The 20281-nt window shown below is 46.1% G+C and overlaps 1 protein-coding gene across 9 annotated transcripts in view; it reads right to left on the bottom strand.

Annotated features, from left to right (window-relative positions):
- Positions 1-711: 711 nt before the first annotated feature.
- CGNL1 (cingulin like 1) overlaps positions 712-20281 on the bottom strand; it is a 97320-nt gene continuing 77750 nt past the window's right edge. For all 9 annotated transcript variants that reach the window (XM_083712473.1, XM_083712478.1, XM_083712476.1 and 6 more), the window contains 7 exons: positions 18506-18667; positions 16534-16623; positions 11122-11205; positions 9173-9297; positions 6564-6672; positions 5361-5524; positions 712-4756 (listed from right to left, as the gene is read on the bottom strand). In XM_083712473.1, the coding sequence (XP_083568599.1) occupies positions 4621-4756; positions 5361-5524; positions 6564-6672; positions 9173-9297; positions 11122-11205; positions 16534-16623; positions 18506-18667 (870 nt within the window). In that variant the 3' untranslated portion in view covers positions 712-4620. The remainder of the gene's footprint in view (positions 4757-5360; positions 5525-6563; positions 6673-9172; positions 9298-11121; positions 11206-16533; positions 16624-18505; positions 18668-20281) is intronic.

Genomic DNA, 20281 nt, shown 5'->3' on the forward strand with positions numbered 1-20281 from the left:
TCCGTTTGACTTCTGAAACATTCGAAAACAGGATCAAAGGGCTGGCTGCAAAGTCAATGGGGAAAAATGAAAAATGTGCCTCAGAAGTCATTCAAAAACGGAAGCATCCACTTCCAGGTTTATAGCATTCAGCTTCCAAATTGTTTGGCATCCAAGACATTCAAAAACTGAGGTTTGACTGTACTAAATCTCTCCTTTGACACAGGACATACTGTTTTATGCAGTGCTATTTTTGGGGGTACTCAAGGCTATGCTGTACTGGCACTTTTTTTCTAGAAGAAAAGCACTGCTTTGATGTAGTGTTACGACAGCTCCACTACTAACCATGCCTGGTTTTTAAACAAGTTTTTGAAAAAGAGGCTTGTAGCTAGTTTGCTACTGGATTAAAAGGTTACCCCCATTTTTGTTAATCTCAGTTCAGACATAACATGGCAACATGCTTAATACTAAAGAGGGAAGGAGAAAGCGCAGGAACCCACAGGATGCTTCCATTCTCTAATTGTGAAGAGATGGAGGGAATATTATTCATCCATTAGGCCTATTCCTGTTGACCCATTTCCATGGGGCTTATATAAAAGTTCCCACTGAACTGTCTTCCACTCTGCCACCCTTAACAATGTTCGAGATCCAACTCTGTTTGGGCTATCACTGGGTGCCTCTACTCTTGAGAAAGAGGGTGTTGGAAGTGCACAAAGAGACTCCAAAATTGGATGATATTTAGCCAATGTAATTTTATTTCAGAATGACTAGTCCTTTACAGTTTAAGCATATCTGGAGGTAGCTGCCAAAATTACTTGATTTCCCACCTCCCCACACACAAATGGCTTGAGTGAATCAGTTTATGGGCAGAGTCCACAAGGAGATTTCTCTTGCATGAATCCTTGACATGAACAGGGACTTTGGAAGGGAACCTCTTGGTGGATTCTGCCGTATATTTCTGGAAGGACAGCTGAACACTAGTGTAAAATAATGTCTATATGATAGTTTCAGAACAAACATAAAACCACAAGAGGTAGCCTCTATTGATTGTCAACACAATAGACTTCCAGTTTCTTTTTCCCCTTCTAAAAATGCTGTCCGAATATGGTGCAATCTGCCTCCTACAGATATTAGTGACAATCCTCTCATTGATGCTGATGGGCTGGAACAGAGAGAGAGGACTGAAAAGAACATTGTTTGGCAGGAACCACAATACCTACTGGAAATCCTGCACACTTACAGCACAAGTTATTCCTATTCACCAGTATGTACAGATTTCTCTTTGACTTGAAGTAGAAAACCCCAAATGCCACCTTGCCTCTCACTCATGAACATCAGGCACCAGCCACTAAGAACTTTTCCTATGCAGTTACATTGTCAAGAGATACTGTGCTGTTTCATAATTCAGATTTGTTTTCACCGGATTTGCACAGTATAACCTCCCTATTTGAACAGAAATAGTTGCCTCATATTGAGCATCATCTAGCTTCGTATGAGCTACTCTGATGGGTAGTGGTTTTCCAACATCTCAGGTGGGTTCCCCCCCCCCAGCATACCTGAGATACCCATAACAAGTATTTTGAAAGTTCTTTACACAGTGCATAGTTAAACTATGTTATTCACTCCCAGAAGAGGTAGGGAGAGTCACTAACTTGGATGGCTTTAAAGGAGGATTGAACAAATTCGTGGATGATAAGGCTATGGTTCATGGTTCTTCCTCCACCGTGGGAAGCAGCGTGCCTCTGAATTCCACTTGCTGGGAATCGCAGGCGGGGAAAGTGCTGTTGCGCTCAGGTCCCACTTGTGGGCTTCCCATAATAGGCACCTGGTTTATCACCATGAGAGCAGGATGCTGGACTGGAAGGGCCTTTTTGGCCCAAAGCAGCAGTGCTTTTCTGTGTTCATATGGAGGGATTAGGGACTGAACCGGGGCCCTTCTGCATACAAAGCTGGTGCTCTGGCTGTACCTAGAATCCCCTTCCCATTCCCTACAGCTGCTGCCCTATAAGATGGACCAGCCTATTCTGCCAATCAAACTTCCACAGGAAAACAACTTGGGTGCTTTCAGATTCTTTCAGACCTCCATGGCATCCCAATTCCAGTTCTCTCGAAGCCTCTACCTGCCCCTAGGAACTCTTAGCATGAACGTCAGGCTACAAAGTCAGCTGCTGCAGCAGCCCAGGAGCTGCCATTTCTAACGGGACAATCAGTGCCTGGATTTGATTTTGCTTAGATGATCAATGTCCTCCCCTGCCCCCTTTATAGCCCTGCAACTCATCTAAGGCTTCTCCTATTAAAGGGTACTGCCAATTTCAGGGTTGTGGGGAATTTATTAATGTATGCATAATGGGTGGCATTATGGAGGCTTAATTGCTTTTATGCAAGACTCAAGCCATACAAACACTGCTCTACCTGTTCCAATACAGAAGCAAAGTTTCCTTCATCAGGAATGGTTTCTTACCCTTCCTTTTTAATTGATATCTTTGTTCCCCTAACAGTGCTACTGTGGACCTATATGCACATTTTTTTGCTTCCAAGATTTTCATTGTTATTATAACCATAGTTACTTAAAATCCCAAGCACACTTGAGACATACTTGTTTTTGTTGCTAACTAGGCAGCATTCAACAAGTTCATTCTCAACATCTTGAGCAATGGATTTCCAAAACTGATTAACTCCTCAAAGTTGGCCACCTATTATAATTAACATAATTCTCATGTAATTCAGCATTCATCGGTATAGCAGTTTGATGAATCAGGATGCTTCCTTTTGTAGAATACCAAAGCTGCATAGATGGCAATATGGCATTGCAATAAAACCTCTGTGTGTGTGTTTAATCCTCGCTACTCTGTTCCCCTCCTGATGATGTGGGGCTGCAGCTCCCATTAGCTCCAGTTAGCATAGCCAATGGTCAAAAATGGTGAGGGGAGCTGTAGTTTAACATCATCAGAAGGGACACAGGTTAGCCTCCCCAGTGTACACAAAAGCATGTTTATAAAAGCCTGTAGATAAAATGCAAAGTCAGGGTGGGATAGCTGTTCCTTATACGGTATGCTTGTTGTGCAGTTCTTTGTAGTCTACAACAGTAGATCTGGTAAACCATTTAGAACAAAGTAGCTTGTATTAGCTTCTGGTCCAAGACTGGCCATGTACACATTAGCAGCTTAAAACACAGCGAGGTTGTTTCCCCCAACCCCATGTGTTTCAAGTTGCATTTGCATGTTGCTGTGCACACCAAAGTTTGGGTGGACCTGATGCACATTACCTGTTTGGTTTTCTGTGCCTACAACCCCTTCTCCCCTCCCCAGAAAATCCTATTCATGAAGGTGTCATATGCAAATGCACAATGACTGTCTCAAATGTACACCCCTCAGCTTAACTGCAGCTTAAGTTTTCAGAATCGGGATGGAAGCTGGTTTGAGGGAAATGCATCAAAAAACAGTATATCAGTTTGTGCAAAAACTCTAAGACTCATATAGAATATGGCTAACATGATGTGTACCCAGCTTCAAACACCAGAAGTGGGAGTGCACTAGAACTGGAGTAAAGAGTCGGGGATTCTGTACCTGGCTGTAGCAGGAAATCACCTGGTTCTTTTGCTCTCAAGGGCTTTGCTGGGTCAAAATGAAACAGACCAAGTGAAAATAGGGGGGCTTTGTTGAGGAAAAAATAAGTTGCAAATCCAGAGGAGAACCGTTTTTTCTCTACTCATTTTTCATGAACAACAGAGGATTTAGATGTGAGAGAAGCTCAAGGCACCACAAACTGCTGTACTTCCATATGTCAGGAAAGCCTTGCTGAGATCCATGGGAGCTCATTCCTGTGGAGGTCATCGCTCCTGGGATGCAGACCTAGCTCCAAAAATTCTCTTTCTTTACTGAAATGGCAGGATCAGTATGAAAGACACAGTGAGTGCATCCACACACTCCTGAAAACCAAGGACTGGGGACTGGAATAGCAGCATCCAAAGTTTCTGGCTCAAAACCTGTTCTTTATGTTCTATGAGCCCTGGGAATAAAAGCTTTTCTAACCCTCCCACAGAGTCTTGCTTGCTTGGAGACCTAAAACCTTGCTTGCTGAATACCTGGAATGTAAGGCTTTTTCAAGCTGAAAAATAGTATGATATTTCAGCAGAGATTTCAGTACTTTGCATGTGCTCTATAAAAACGGGAAGCTTTACAAAAATAGCTATAGTGTGATCAATTAAAACATCTAATTTAAAATATGTACATTCTATACAGTTTCCTCTAGTTACATCAGTTAAATACCCTTTTTCTCTCTTAAAAAAAAAATCTAGCATCCATGTCAGATGGATGCAGTTTAACCACGCTTAGAAACAGAAGGCACTGGCTCCTTAGGACACAATTTTAGCAACCATCCTATTTCTGCTGAGAAACGTCATCCTAATTTAGTGGTGTACTCTTATGGCTGCAGGCAGCTTTGGGTTTGGAAAGCAAGTCCTTTGTGTTTTAGGCTGTTTATTTCTGAAATATCTCAAGTCTGAAAATGGCACACTGTGGAGAGAGATATAAATGCCAACCAGCACCAATATTCCTGCAGCCATTGGCTTCCAGAGTCCGTAGCTCATTGCTTTTCAACAATGAAGGCTGAACATCCACAACTCATGGAACAGCTGAATTTTTAGCTTTTGATATCATCGTCCTTTAAGAATTTAAATCCTGAAGGTGCTTCATAAAGGCTCTCCCCATCAGTGCTGAAGTCGTCGTCGTCATCTTCAAGGTCATTCAGCATTTTACTAGAGGTCTTTTTGTGTCTGCTAAAGCAAAAATATATAAACATGTTAGTGTGGCTTTATAAGCTGGCTGTCAACATTTGGACTGCTTTCATGATGTATTTTAAAGACGCTGGTTGATTTGAATGAGCCATTCCAATGCCTACAAGACTAGGAAAATGGGTGCAACTGTCTCCTCCACAGCCCTGGGGGGAAACACCAGAATGAGCACTGCAATCTTGGGCAGGTGCCCCTTTCTGCAAAGTTCCTCTTTCTCAGAATGTTTACACAAAAATAAGCTCCTTGGCAACTCAGCAGTGAAGGTTCTGGGCATGACACTTAAGTCCTACATTTTTTCTGGAAGGAATTTGAGGGAAAGCTCCAAATTTGGACATTTTAAACTAGTTCCCAGCAGAGGGCTGAATGTTAGGGTACGGGGAAATCCAATCCAAAATGCCATGGAACCCCAAAATTATAAATTGGAAGGGGCAGGGACAATCAGCTTGGTTAAGGTTTCCAAACAAAGATTCTTAGATCCAGAATGAGGAGAATGAGTTGGGTCATACAACCCATGAGCAAGGAGCCACTGTGGCAAGTGGAGCTGTGACTTTCCAGATCTTTCTGGGTCCCAAGGCTCTTCCTTTCCCACCTGAGTTCCTTTTTGATTGCATTCAGCTGTCCTTGCAGTTGGTCATTCAAGTCAACTTGCTCTTCCAGCTCCCTCTGAAGCTTTTTCTTGGTGCTCTCAAGCCTATCTATTTCTTCTTCTGCTCCCTCCACCTGGCGTTTCATTGCTTTCAAACGCAAGCTCAGCTGAGAAATAAGAAGAAATGGGCCAGTTAGAGCCTGGGAGGACAAGGGGTCATTCATCCTCAGCAACCCTTGATGGAGGGCATGGAGCCTATGTGAGCAATGGAGTAATCATGGGAAATGCTATTTTATGGTCAGAAGAAAGCTTAAGCTCAAAGCCTTTGCCAGAGGCTGGGAACTGGATCCAGATGAAGGACCTGCTCCAGAAGTGACCAACCCTCCATGGGGTCCCTTTGACCGAGTATGTATGAATGTATGCATTTTACGCTTTGGAAAATAAATGGGTCACTAAAGTGGTGCGTATCAGATGCTGCTGGATTGCAACTCCCATCATCAACATCATCACTGGCTGGGCTGGCTGGACTTGATGGGAGTCCCAGACTCTGAAGGACACCATGTGGGCAAATCCCTGCTTTAGAACAACAGAAGGCATTGGATGCAACATACAAGAAAAAGCAGAGGTGTACTCGGTGATTTTTTCTGGGGGTACAGAAGAGTATGAGAAGAGAGAAGAGTACAGAAGAGAGCCAGTGTGGTGTAGTGGTTAAGAGCGGTGGACTCGTAATCTGGTGAACCGGGTTCGCGTCTCCGCTCCTCCACATGCAGCTGTTGGGTGACCTTGGCCTAGTCACACTTCTCTGAAGTCTCTTAGCCCCACTCACCTCACAGAGTGTTTGTTGTGGGGGAGGAAGGGAAAGGAGAATGTTAGCCGCTTTGAGACTCCTGAAGGGGAGTGAAAGGCGGGTTATCAAATCCAAACTCCTCTTCTTCTTCTATGCAGTACTGGCACACACACACCCAAAATGCTAAAAGTGTAGCACTTACTGTAACAACTTCATGGTGACTACCAGTGCCATTTTTTCTTAAAAATGGAAGCCATTTCATATTGTGTGATATTTGTTATGGTTTTAGTGTCTTTAGTGAGTTCCTGGGGAGGCTCACAGTCCCAAGATGAAGGGTGAGCTATAAACTTAATAAAAGTAAATTTGGGGGACAAATCCTTGGTAACCACAATAGCCCAAGAGATGCTTTCCTTCCTTACCTGGTCCTTTTGATCTGTCAGAGAGAGATGCTCATCGTCCACTTGCATCATGACCTCCTTAACTTTCTTTTCAAGCCGGCGGTTACTCAGCTGGAGGTTAGCTCGATCCCTAGGAAAAGAGAAGGGCATACTCACAGGTAGCAAGGTAAGAACCAAAAAATGTTCAACTTAACTGGGAGAAGGACCTACAATTGAAAATGGATGCCTCAGAGTAGAATGCAACATGGGTACTTAAGCCCTATAAATCAACCTCAGCTTGTGTAAGGGAATGTTCCTTAAAAATTCTGCAAGGTAGCATCGTACTCCTGGGCAGCTTTTTCACGTGACATCAATTGCCCCACAAGACTGTTGGTGCAGCTCTGGTAGCAGGGGGACATTTTCCCATATTTGTGGGAATGCCCCTGACATCCAAATTTTGGAGTGGTGTTTTTGAAGAATTTAAAAAAAATAAAAAATACTCCATCTAAGCCTCCCCACAACTTGTCATTTTGAACTTATGGGATGATCAAACAGCAATTTTCAGATCGAATTAACTTCATATATGGATGCCGGATACAAGAAGAACTTCTTTGGCCCAGAAATGAAATATATTACTGGACTTAAACCTTTCATTGTGACGCATTGGAAGATGGCTGAAAATAACATCTCTCCGACCCATATGAGGTAATTAAGAGGCTGCTATGGGAAGTATGCAGTCTTCCTACCCCCCCCCCAGGAGATGGGGGGGCTGCCTTGCCAGCGGTGTCCACAATGCACCCCCGAATTCGAGAGAAGGGAGTGCAGGTCACTTGGCACGAGCCCTCTATGAGGTCGGCTCTTCCTGACGCCGATTCCAATCAGCGCATGCTGGTTTGCTTTAGCTCGGAATTATATTTGGAAACATATGATTGGAATGAAGCTAAAGCACATACATCAAGCAACATTCGAGAGATAAGACTACTGATTAATGGATCTCTGTGACCGGAGTGACAGATGGATAAGTAAATCAACTGATGAACCACCATTAAGAGACTGTATGTTTGGAATGAAGGGGGGGTGGAGGAAAAAACTTTTATTTGCATTATGTAACATTAATAACCCTCCACCCCAGAAAGAAATAAGATCGTTGCGTTTTACTAACCACAAGCAGGAATTCAAGAACTGTGTGGAGTGGACTATAGTTAAAGAGATGATTGGTAAACAACGAGAACGAAGGAAAATTTTATGACGCAGTTTTAAATGGCGTCTCGCTAAGACAGGCTTGCCTGAGAAAGAAGGACAGGGGGAGGAGAATCAGGACCATTGGAATGAGAAGGATGGTTGGAATGTGATCTTAACCTGACACAGCCCTCCTCATATACTTGGCAAGCCTGAGAAAATTAAAGGACAGACCGAAGATTAATTTTTTATGGAAGCGTGGAATGGCAGCTGTCATTGAGCGATATGATCTTTGGAATGTATAAAACCCACACAGAGGATGCCTGTCTCTAATCTGCTTGTAAAGATTATCAGAGATCGCAAAGAAAGGAATATATGATAACAACAAGAAGATGAAGAAAGTAATAAAGGACTATCTGGATTGAACTGGATAGAACTGTTTAATTAAAGCCGCAATACAAGTGATGTTTGGACACGTTTGGAGCTTGATGTACGGGTACCCCCAACAAAATTTAAAATTTGGCTGTATAATTTGGAATTAATGTGATTTGGGTGATGTGATTGGCCTATTAATAAAAAATATTTTTTTAAAAAAAATTAAACCTTTCATTGTGGAAGAAAAATATGTCAACTGGCTATTGCAGAGAAAATAACCCATGAATTACATGTCTCTAAGGGTAAGGAAGACCTGGAACAATATCAAAGGCCTTCTATATCAAAGACCTGTCTAGACAAGTGGGAAGTCTGCCAACCGGGCATAGAGACAACAGCCCTTCCGTATGGTGTGTCTCCAGCATGAGATATTCTGATGTCCACTGCCAGTAAGTATGGACGGTCTGCTTCTACTACCTGTTCTTCTTATATGTGGCTCTGCTGTTGTGTTATTTTTATTGGATGGGTGGATTATAAACTTTTTGGGGACGCAGGTGGCGCTGTGGGTTAAAGCCTCAGCACCTAGGACTTGCCGATCGAAAGGTCGGCGGTTCGAATCCCTGCGGCGGGGTGCGCTCCCGCTGCTCGGTCCCAGCGCCTGCCAACCTAGCAGTTCGAAAGCACCTCCGGGTGCAAGTAGATAAATAGGGACCGCTTACCAGCGGGAAGGTAAACGGCGTTTCCGTGTGCGGCTCTGTCTCGCCAGATGCAGCTTTGTCACGCTGGCCACGTGACCCGGAAGTGTCTCCGGACAGCGCTGGCCCCTGGCCTCTTGAGTGAGATGGGCGCACAACCCCAGAGTCTGTCAAGACTGGCCCATATGGGCAGGGGTACCTTTACCTTTACCTTTTATTATAAACTTTATATTGATTTGAAATATTGTAAGTGGTACCAATTTTGAAATAGGTTCAATTCTTTTTTAAGCTAAGAGAGGTGGTGGGTCTCCAGTATTTAGATGAGAGGCTTGTTGCGACTCTTAAAATAGATGAATATCTGACTGGGACATGGTGTTCCCTGGGTGGTCTTGCAGTCTGCTTTACCTCTCTTCATTCTCCAGCCGCTCCTCCAGTTCCATGATCCTGGTTTCCATCTGAACCAGAAGCCCTTCTTTGCTGGACTGGTAAGAACCTTCAAGATGAAAGATCCGGCTTTTCAGGTCTTTGTTCTAGAGTAAGAATGTGCAGAGCTTATTGAGCAGGTAAGTCTGTGGACAAATCTGCAATGCAGCACGGGGCCTGGGCAGTTGCATGCCCTAGACTTTTTGACTGGCGAATGGCATCCATCTCTTTCCCCCAGTTAATATGAGTCACACTCTGTCAGAAGAGTCTCTCATGTTGATTAATGGAAACCTCTGAGGGGATTGTGGCTCAGATCTGACCTTCGTACCTTCCAGGTCTGATGCAAAGTGCTGTGATAAGCCTGAAAGCCCTTACGATTCCTCAGAAAGGATCAACAATTCAGATCAATCTGCCTATGCCTAACAATCTGCTTCACAGGCCCTGCTTAGGTTGCTGGGCACACAGAACAGGCCCTTCTCTTGAGTGAGCCCACATTTGTGAAATTCAGTCCCATGGGAAATCAGGGAAACTTCACCCCTTTATATTTTGAAATGGGCCTTAAAGACCCACCTCTTTTGGTGGCTTTTACTGGCTGGCAGAAACTGTTGGGGATATGGAAGTTATAGATGTGAAGTTTCTGTATTTCACAACATGTAGTGAAAGTCTTGCTGAAGATCACGGGTGCCGACTTGAATAAAATATTGGGGGGGCCTAGCTAAGCCCCGCCTCACATAATCAATCACAATACACAGTGCACACAAACCCTATTTGAATGGCAATGGCCATCAACCTGGGGGAGAAGTCAAATACTTTAGGGGGGGCGGAAGGGACCTTGGCCCCTAGGAGTTGGCTTCTATGCTGAAGCTACACAAACACAAAGAAAATAGTGGATCCTTTGGAGAAGGAAAAACACACACGTAGGGATCATCCACATTTCAGATACTGCCGCACTTTTCAGGCACAGATCTGCACTTTAAAGCTCTTTGTCCAAGCATTTTCTGTTTTTGTTTTTGTCCCAGTGCTTTCCTTGTGAAAACCCATGTTTTGCCACTGAACTGGAGCAAAATGACAATCTGCAGAAAACTCGATTGCCATTTTCTCCAATTCAGAAGGGAAAGCGCTGGGCCAAAAAAGAAACCGCTCGGACACAGAGCTTCAAAGCCTGGACCTGTGCCTGGTGGGACAAAAGGATGTCTGGCTGAGCCTTTAGTTTTGGTTACAGATAGGTAGCCGTGTTGGTCTGCCATAGTCAAAACAAAAACATTCCTTCCAGTAGCACCTTAAAGACCAACTAAGTTAGTTCTTGGTATGAGCTTTCGTGTGCATGCACACTTCTTCAGATAGTGTATCTTCAGATAGTGTATTCAGATACACTAACTGAAGAAGTGTGCATGCACACGAAAGCTCATACCAAGAACTAACTTAGTTGGTCTTTAACGTGCTACTGGAAGGAATTTTTTTCCTTTAGTTTTGGACAGCTAAGATGCATGTCCACCACTAGGTGGCACTCTGCTCCTGAAGTGTTTAAACTGGGATGGCTATGGGTGGATTTTTCCTGTGTAATTTCCAAGAGAAGAGGCACTGGTGTCCAACCCCCCTGCTAGGAGGCAGCTGTGCTCCTTAACCCTGAAGGTGTGGGCCTAGGCAAGCCTTCCCCAACCTGATGCCCTTCAGCTGTTTTGGACAACACCCAGCAGCCCTGGCCAGCACAGCCATAAGATTCTGGGAATACAGCTGTGGGTGTGGCAGCCCAAACTATCTGAAGGGATCTAGGCTGGGGGAGGCTGAGCCAGGCTCTGCCCACGCCATGGCACTGGGAGTGCACTCAGTACACAGTCTGGGGCACTGCCTGCTAACATCCATATTTCCCATTGTCCGGTCCTGGCATCAAACACCCCAAGCCTGAGCACAAAACAAGCCGCAATCCTTGCCTGTCTCTCCAGCGAAATCTTGTCACATTCCAAGTCTTGCCTCGCAGCCCTTTCCTGAAGTAGCTCACTCCGCATTTGCTCAATCTGTAGGTGATAAGCAAAAAAGAAAAGAAAAAAGGCTGAAACCTCCAAATGGTAGCAACCTAACAACACGTCTTAACACTCTCCTCTACAGCTCCAGGCAATGCCGTAGAACTGCAGGCACTAAAAAGAGACCTGCAGGTGGGTGGGGCAGACCCAAGCGGGCCTATCCAGCCCAGCTTCCCACAGGGGTGAACTAGGGGCTTCCTGAAAGCCCACAAGCAAGGCACAAGGGCAACAGCATGTCCCTAGGTGTGATACAGTGGTACCTCAGGTTACAGACTCCACTAACCCAGAAATAGTACCTCGGGTTAAGAACTTTGCTTCAGGATGAGAACAGAAATCGCACGGCAGCGGCAGGCCCCAATAGCTAAAGTGGTATCTCAGGTTAAGAACAGTTTCAGGTTAAGAACGGACCTCCAGAACGAAATAAGCTCTTAACCCGACGTACCACTGTACTCGGCAGCTGGCCTTGCCTTTTATCCTGAAAGTAGTACACAGCCATCATGGCTAGTATTCACCCACTTGGCCACAGCTAAGGGCATTTCCAGTCTGAAATGGGCAGAAAGGGCACAAGTGGTGGGAAAGGCAGCATGAATATTAGTACAGTGGTACCTCAGGTTAAGAATTTAATTCGTTCTGGAGGTCCGTTCTTAACCTGAAACTGTTCTTAACCGGAAGCACCATTTTAGCTAATGGGGCCTCCTGCTGCTGCCACACCGCCGGAGCACAATTTCTGTTCTCATCCTGAAGCAAAGTTCTTAACCCGAGGTACTATTTCTGGGTTAGCAGAGTCTGTAACCTGAAGTGTATGTAACCCGAGGTACCACTGTATGAGGATGGGCGAGGATGGGAAAGAAAGGAGCCAGGTTAATCTCCAGGTCCCAGGTTAATCTCCAGAAGCATCTCCAGTTAAAAAAGCTCAGGTTGCAGGTAATGTGCATGGGACTTTTCTCTGCATGTGCCACCACTAAAGAGAGCCCCCCCCCCCCGCCAGTCAAAGTGGGCAGTGCTGAGACGAACTAATAGTCTGGCCCGCTTGTAAAGCTGCTTCTGAAGGAAGGGAGCTATTTCTGACCCAAGGGAGCAGTGGGGAGGGCAAAGACCAAATGGTGGGTTTGGGTGAAGACAAAGGGGCTGGCAAAGGAGGAGCTTAGTCACAGAAGGGGGGTCAAGAAGGGGCATGAAGTGGGGGAAGTGGAGCTTGGGAAAGCAAAGTCATTTTCTTAGGGTAAAAATCACAGCCACACAAACACCGCGAGAGAGATGGAATGAGATACTAGCCAAAGATAGTAGCGCCATTTTATAGGAAAATGAGGTCAAAGAGGATCCCAGTGGAAGGTTCAGTTTGGCATCATATCCAAGACACAGGGTCTGGGAAGACCATTGCAGGAGCTCTGGACAGTGTCCAGGTTTTAAGGATATTTAAACTGATTTTGGGGCAGTTCCCTACAAAGTGTCCATCCCAGTGTGCACCAAATTCCAAATGGCAGCATATGCACTCCAGATGCCCACACATACACACCCCAAGTACCATGAACTTCTGAAACCAATGTTGTTGTCTGGCCATTGGAAGATCTTGTTATGGAGTGCCCACCATCCCTACTTTCATCTTTTACAAGGCCCTTTTATTGGGGTCATGCAGAAAACTCTGAAGCTATAATTGCTTCAGGAGGCCCAGACAAAATGAAATAAAATTCTGAAGGGGAGGGGGGAATTAATGAGCAACTAATTAAAGATGCAGCTTTTAAATGGATGATGTTTGTCAGTGGGCTTGGATGTAGCTGGTCACAGTGAGGTTCTAGACACTGAGCTATTGTGTCCTCTGTGTGCTCAGAGGCTGTGAAAAATGTGGGCAGCCATCCCTGGGTCTCACATTAGGGATGGATGTAGGACAGCAAGGGGCATTGAGGTGATGGATGCTGCTGCTGTGGTGGTTGAAGGATGCTTCTGTGTAGAAGGGTCAACACAGAATTTTCTATTGGACATTTTCCCAAGGGCTGCCTGTGGTGCCAATCTCACTGTGCCCAATGCTGGGGGGTCTGAAGCAGGGGTCTCGTCAGGGTTTGCTGGGCTTCTCTGAATTGCAACCTTTGGTGCGGCTCTCAAGGGGTGTTAACTGAGCTGTGGGCCACGGGAGGGTCTTGTTCTTCCTTGGTGGAGACAGTGCTTTTTTGGGGTGGGGTACGCAGGGGTACGCATACCCCTAAACATTTTGTGAATCTAACGGGAGAAGAAACTAAAAATGTTTAAAAAATTAGTTTCTTCTCTAGCACAGTGAATCGTCAGTTCCGTTGCTACCCCCGATGGTGGCCTCATTTCCTGTCACGGTGTTTCCCAAGACTCACACAGAAGCAAGCGTTTAATGTGTGAAGTAGGAGTTGGAATCTAGCACGGTGATTGGTCAGTTTGGTTGTTACCACCTCCAACAGTGGCTTCATTTCCTTTCCTGGTGTTTCCCGAGTCTCAGACGGAAGTGAGCGTTACTGCGAGCTGTCAGCTGTGTAATATGAGGTCATGCATGTTCTTTGTACTTTTGTCCATTTACTGTATTTATTTTCCCCAATTTGCACTATTAAATGGTGGTTTTCCTGAGTCAAAATGAGAGTACCCCTAAACATTTTTTAAGGAAAATAGATGCGTGGAGAAGATCAAATTTAGTGAAGGATCTAGGCAGGGGTCAGCAAACCTTTTCAGCAGGGGGCCGGTCCACTATCCCTCAGACCTTCCTTGTGGGGGGCCGGACTATATTTTTTGGGGAAAATATGAACAAATTCCTATGCCCCACAAATGCCCCAGAGATGCATTTTAAATAAAAGGACACATTCTACTCATGTAAAAACACGCTGATTCCTGGACTGTCCGCGGGCCAGATTTAGAAGGCGATTGGGCTGGATCCGGCCCCCCGGGCCTTAGTTTGCCTACCCATGATCTAGGGGCAGGTTCCTGATAGCCCCAGACTGGCACATCTTGGCCACTAGGGCAGAAGAGACATGGGCCTACTGTGCCCTTCTGATTTTTTTTATCTTCTCCTCCCCAGTGCATCAAAGATGTTCTAATTCTATGACAAGCGCAAGCATGAACTGCACGGCTTCAGGTAGCAGCTGCTCCAGCTGGAAGGGAGGCCCATTGAAGAGCAAGCACGTCCAGTCCAAGGGGCCTTTATTAGAGAGCTTGGTGCTTTGGGTCTGTTTCTGTTCGTTGTCAAGGAGAAAAGTAATTTGATTTCTAATAATAGCCTAAAGACGGCTGCAGCCGCTGTCTTCCGTCTCCCACTGGACACACACACGTCTCACTAGTCCTCGGGAAGGGAAAGCCAGGAGAAAATAAAGCCTCAGCCCTCCCTGTTTCCTGGGCCACCTGACTCAGCAGAAACACTCAGCTGCTCAATAAAGGGAGCTAATGGAAGCCTAGATGCCTCTCTGGCCAAAAAAGAGCCGGCACCTCCCACATTTTCATCTGCCTGCTCCACGCACCTGCGCCAAGTGAGGAGCAGGTGTGCAGCATCCACTGGGACTGCTTTGCCAAAAGAAGTGAATGACAGCCCTGCCAGTGTAACTTCATCCTTTGCTCATTTACTGTGCCATTGCTATGGAAACAGGCCCCTCAAGAGAAGCTGCTCCGGAGTCAATTAATTCATGTTCAGTCGGCTTTATTTCTTTGGTCGTCCGGCCCCAGTTGTTAGTTGCTGCAGGACGAGAATGCATCCAGGCAGTAGGGGAAGAAGGGCTGCTCTTGAATGCTGGCCACTGGCACAGTGGCATTGCCAAAGAAGGCTCTCTCATATCCACAGCTGGACTCGGGTTCAAGTCACCCCTGCAAGCTTTGCAAATAATAATACAGGATTTTGTTCCTGCTGATAGTGTCGTCCTCAGCATTGATTCTGGGTGGCATCCCTTTAATCAAGGTTTAGGGAATGACTAAACAAAATGACACAGAGACACAACTGGTTCTCCCATCTCCTTACATTTTTGCAAAAGCAAGCCAGATGTTCCCTTCTCTTCCTTACAGTTCGGATGCCAACAACACAATGGGCATAATCCAGAGAAAACAATCCTGGAGTCCCACAATCACATTTCAATTACTTCTTTCCTCTCAAAGCCACCTGAAGGATGGGCTATGAAAAAGCTACAACTCTCACCTGCTGAGCCGGAAGAGCTGCCATTAACTTCGAAGCAGAAATGTGCAGCTTCTCAATCATGACGAACAGCAGTTTAAGGAGTTAAATGCCCCATAAAACTTAGGCAATATTTTCTATTTAATGCCGATCACTCTACAGATTAGTCTCCATTAACTTCATATTAAGGGAGCTTGCCAGCAATGGGGGAGGGGGAGTTTCCTGGGTCACCCAAAGGTTTGCCAACTTTTCAGTCAGCCCCTGCTGCTGTCACTTCAGCAGCAATTAGCAAGTGGTAACAACATTTAGCTTCATCCATGCCATGGAAATGACACCTGCACATCGCCACAGCCCAAACCTTTGTTAAAAGCACAGGGGCAAACTGGGCTGGGTCAGTTGGCACCCTTAATCAACGATGTTGACCAAAACAAACCCATTATTAGTCCTTCCCTTATTGTGAATGTTTAGCAGACCCTGAAATAGTCTCCTGGGAATCCATCCTTTGGCCATCCTAGTGTTGACTCAGAACAAGGAAAACTTTGTAACTCATATAAAATTAGGGGCTCCAGAGCCTTTGGGACAAACACCTATTTTGCCCTGACCCAAACACCCCGCCTCCCAACTTACATAATATGCTGCTGGTCAGGAAGTTGGTGGTTTGCGTTTCTTTTAAAACTTCTGATTAAAAACTACAGCTACATCCCTTGAAGGCTACCTCCACTTCGTGATCCCAGGCACAGAATGGGCTGCAGCATCCCCACTGAACACTGGCATGGTCTGTGGGTCCAGTAAGGGCCCCCTTGCCCTACCCCCACAAAATGCTGCATAAATACAAACAACTTTTAAGCAGGAGAGAGGAAGGAAGATGAGAAGGCTTGTACATGCCCAATTCAAACCAACAAGAAACAAGAAATCAGCCAGCTGATGCTGCTGACAGAATGCTGGACTCACATTCCTGGCACGGCCCCCAAACTCACCCTGGGCCAGTCCTACTCTCCCAGTGCCACCTGCCACACAGAGTAGCTGCAAGGATGACACAGGGCAATCGTCTTGTATGCTGTCTGGAGGAGAATGTGAATGGAAACCCTAGAAACACAGCTGAGTAGCGGCTGGTGGGTTGGGCCCAATTAGAGAACTCCAGAGGATTGTCAGGAATCTTAATGTGCTCCCTCCAGACAGAGCTGCCCAGTGGAGAATTCCCCCTGCTCAGGTACCTGCTCTCTGCACCTGCTGATCCTTTCAGACAAGATGTCTGAATTGTTCCGCTCCTCTTCAAGCTCGAGTTCCAGCTGGGACATCTTGTACTAAAAGAGATGACACAACATTGGCTCAGTGGCTGAGAGTGGGAAGGAGGAGTGGCAGTGGGTGACCAAGGCAAACTCTGGAAGATAAGAATTCAGGACTAGACACTGGGTGAGGACCAGTGTTTTTTACCAGGAAAATGGTGCTGGTACTCACCGTGCCCCTCAAAGGTGCGCCAGCCTTGCTCCCAAAAGAGGCGAAGTCCCATATGCGCCCCTACAGCAGCTGCAGCATCTCCACTGGCGACACACCCACATGAGGAGACAGGCATTGAGGTGGGAAGAGGAGAGGGAAGCGGCGCCTGTGCAGTGGGACAAGGCACCAGAAGCGCCTTCCCTGCATGGCTTCTTTCCCTCAACCCCTTCCTTTCCGTTCTCAAAGCTCATTGGCTGCTGGCGCTTCCCACCTTTGCAAATCATGCCCTCAATGGCTTGCAGAGTTGCCGCTCACTGCTCCCCACCTGCCCACCCAGAAACCAGCTGTCAGTCACCTTCCATATAACAGTCTCTCTCACTGGTCAAATCAGAGTGGACAGAGGAGGCAGTGGACTCAGGGAACAGCTGGGGTGGAGGTTAAGTTCTGGAGATGGGATTGGCTGAATAACCTGCCATGATGACAACAGCAATGACAACTATGATGTTTGTCACCGGCAATGCTAAGAAACTAGAGGAAGTGGGAAACAGGGAAACGGGATCTTGGAAACACTTCCAAGGTGCAGAGGACTGAGCAGCCCCCAGTCATTGCTCTCCTGCTTTAAGCTGCTGGAAAACAGTGCTGGTGTTGCATGGAGCAACGGGGGGGGGGGAGCACTGGTGAGGACTGTGCGCTCCCAAGTGTTTATCTCAGGAATGGGGAACCTGTGGGTCTCCAAAGGTTTACTGGGCTCCAACTCTCATCAGCCCCAACAAGCATGGTCTATGGCCAGGGATGCTGGCAATTATAGTCCAACATTAACTAAAAGGTCACAGGCTCCCATCTCTGGCTTATGTTGATCATCATTCAACATCTCTCAAGCTTAAGGGAATCAGCAACTGGATGTGAAATCCCAAAAAAATTCTCTGGGGCAGTTCTTTAGGGCAACAAGGGTTTCATTCCCCTCAGCCATGATGGCAGCATCACATGAAGAACCCCAGAAAACCAGAGGTCCACATCTGACACAGCCCATAGAGCGGGCAGCTTTTCCCAGGCCAAGGGCAGTCTTCACAGTTCCCCTTCCTGGAAAAGGGGTCGGTGATGCCTTGAGGGGCTTCTACATACTCCAGCAGAGCCGTGAGTGCCAAAACATAGCTTAGCTGCTGTTTTATAATTCTACTACCATTTTACAGTTCCTTTTTGTTTTATATTGTCATCTTTTTGAAATACTCCCTTGGAAACAGTCTTTGAAAGGAGGTGTGGAAATGTGGCAGGGGGTGAGGGGGTGAGGGGAAGAGAAAAGGACTGGGCTGAATGTACCAGCAACCTCAAGGGACACTTAGAGGGGCAACATTTGATGGAGTGTGAATGGAGCAGGGTGAGATTTGAAACATGCGCTCCCAGAGCCCTTGCAACTCTGTGTGTAGGGTGTGCTTCTGTGGGCACTCTGTGTCCCAGTGCCAGGGACGGCCTGCTCCAGTTCAAATAGCCAGCTGATCACATCTGGGCAACATGTCTTTCCCTCTCCCGAGAGAAGGGAGGAAGGAAACATGTAAGCAAAGGCCAAGCAGCTAAATAGTCTTGTGTGAGACAAGAGAGAGCGAATCAAACCAAACCTCATTGGCCTCTGGTGATGCTGAAGGAAAGGAGATGGAGCTGGAGTCAGTCCCCCTCCCCATGTTCATCTTCCTGGTGGTGCCTGAAAAGGTGACTCAGCATTCTCCCACCCTTCACCCCACTCATCTCATCTACCTCCATGATCTTGTCCTGTCTTGCTCTATCTTCTTTCAAGTGATTTTTGGCCTCCAGTTCATATTCCAGGGCTTTCAAAGTCTGTTCCAGAAGCTGTGTTTTGGTAATAGCCTCATCTTGAGCTCTCTGGTGATCTCGTAATTCTTTTTCCATAAAATGCATCTGAAAGAAGAAGAAGAAATTGTGGGCTAAAGACCCCCCTGGGTAGGAGGCAATCACTAGTCTGGTCTGTTGTGGACATAGAAACTTATAGGGCAAAGTAAACCCATATTGCATTTTTCAAGTACAGATTCATGGGCCCATCTGCTATTACAAGCCTGACTTCCCTCCAAGCCTGATTCAAAGGTGAGAAGGGGCAGTGGCTCCCCATAAGGCTAACTGCCCACCCCTTGAACAAACCACCTTGCCCTGTGCAGGAATCCTGGCCTAGTGTAGCAAGCAATCCCATTTGGGAGGTGTCTTGTGAAAATTTACCTGTCCAGCCAACACTGAAAGCAGCTTAACCATTTTGGGGTACCCACTCCAGTTTGAGAAGAAGAAAGTGGTTGTTGAAAAGAAAGGAACTGGTTGCAGAAAGAAATACCAAATGAGGCAGCTCTATTTTATCAATATCGGGAATCTGTGGCCACATTTGTTAAGCAAGGGGCATTGCCCAGATCAGCAAGTAAAAAAACTCACCCCAGCCTCCTGGGACAACCTTCCCCAAACCGGTATCTACCATATGTTCTTGACTACAACTCCCATCACCCTCATCCAGTACAGCTGTATGATGCTAGGACTGATGGGAGTTGTAGTCACAGAATCATAGAGTTGGAAGGGACATCTAGTCCAACCCCTGCAACGCAGGAATCCCAGCTAAAGCATCCATGGCAGATGGCCATCCAACTTAAAAACCTCCAACGCATCTCAAGGGGACTGGGTTGAGGAAGGTTGTCTAAAGGAAACAGGAACGTGGGAGCACAAGAGGCAAGGCAAATGAAGATCCAGGCGTTTGTGCAAAGCAACAAGATATCTGGACGTTGTGGCTCATTAAGCAAGCCAAAAGAGAAGCACAGCTTGGTACAAATTGCCTTTGGTGGTGTGTTCTGTGCTCGTGGACTTTCTTGGGTGACTTTGTGAGCACCTCATGTGGAAAAAGATTATTTGAATATAATACCACTTTCCAGATTCAGAATCTTAGATTTCTGTTCACAGATACAGCTCTAGATATAGTGTGCAGATTAACAATCTCCATGTAATGTTTCCACGTGGAATCACTCACGCAGAGACTTTTTTTAAAGTCCAGGCTCTTTCATGAGCAAAGTCTGTTAAGTCAGAGCTTGCACTTCTTAACTGTTTGTCTCAGTGATCTTGCATGATTTCCTTCCAGCCACAAGATGGCAGCATGCCAATGGCTTTTGGGGGAGACAGGTGTGGGATGGGATAAAAAACATTCTAACTAAACTATCTCCTAGTTTAGCAAGCCTTAGATAATAACTCAGTAACCCTGGACAGCAAGCCAAACCCTCCCTTCTTCCTGGAGCATGTTTACATGATCTGTGACCCTTTAAACTCATTATAGGCTTTACAGTCAGTTACTGAATCATGCTGGAATACAGGTTTCTTGTTGGACCACTTTGCCCAGGGAGGTTCCTGTGTAAATCATAACATAGAAAATGGCCCATTTTCAAAGATGAAGAGGCCACATTCTTTTATATCCTCCACTGATAAGTTCTCAGATTTTTGTAAAACACTGAAGCTTGCCCAGTGTGTCTGTTCTTACCTCTCTCTTGACCA

The sequence above is a fragment of the Podarcis gaigeae genome (genome assembly GCF_964106915.1).
Source record: "Podarcis gaigeae genome assembly, chromosome: 14".
Classification (NCBI taxonomy): Eukaryota; Metazoa; Chordata; class Lepidosauria; order Squamata; family Lacertidae; genus Podarcis; species Podarcis gaigeae.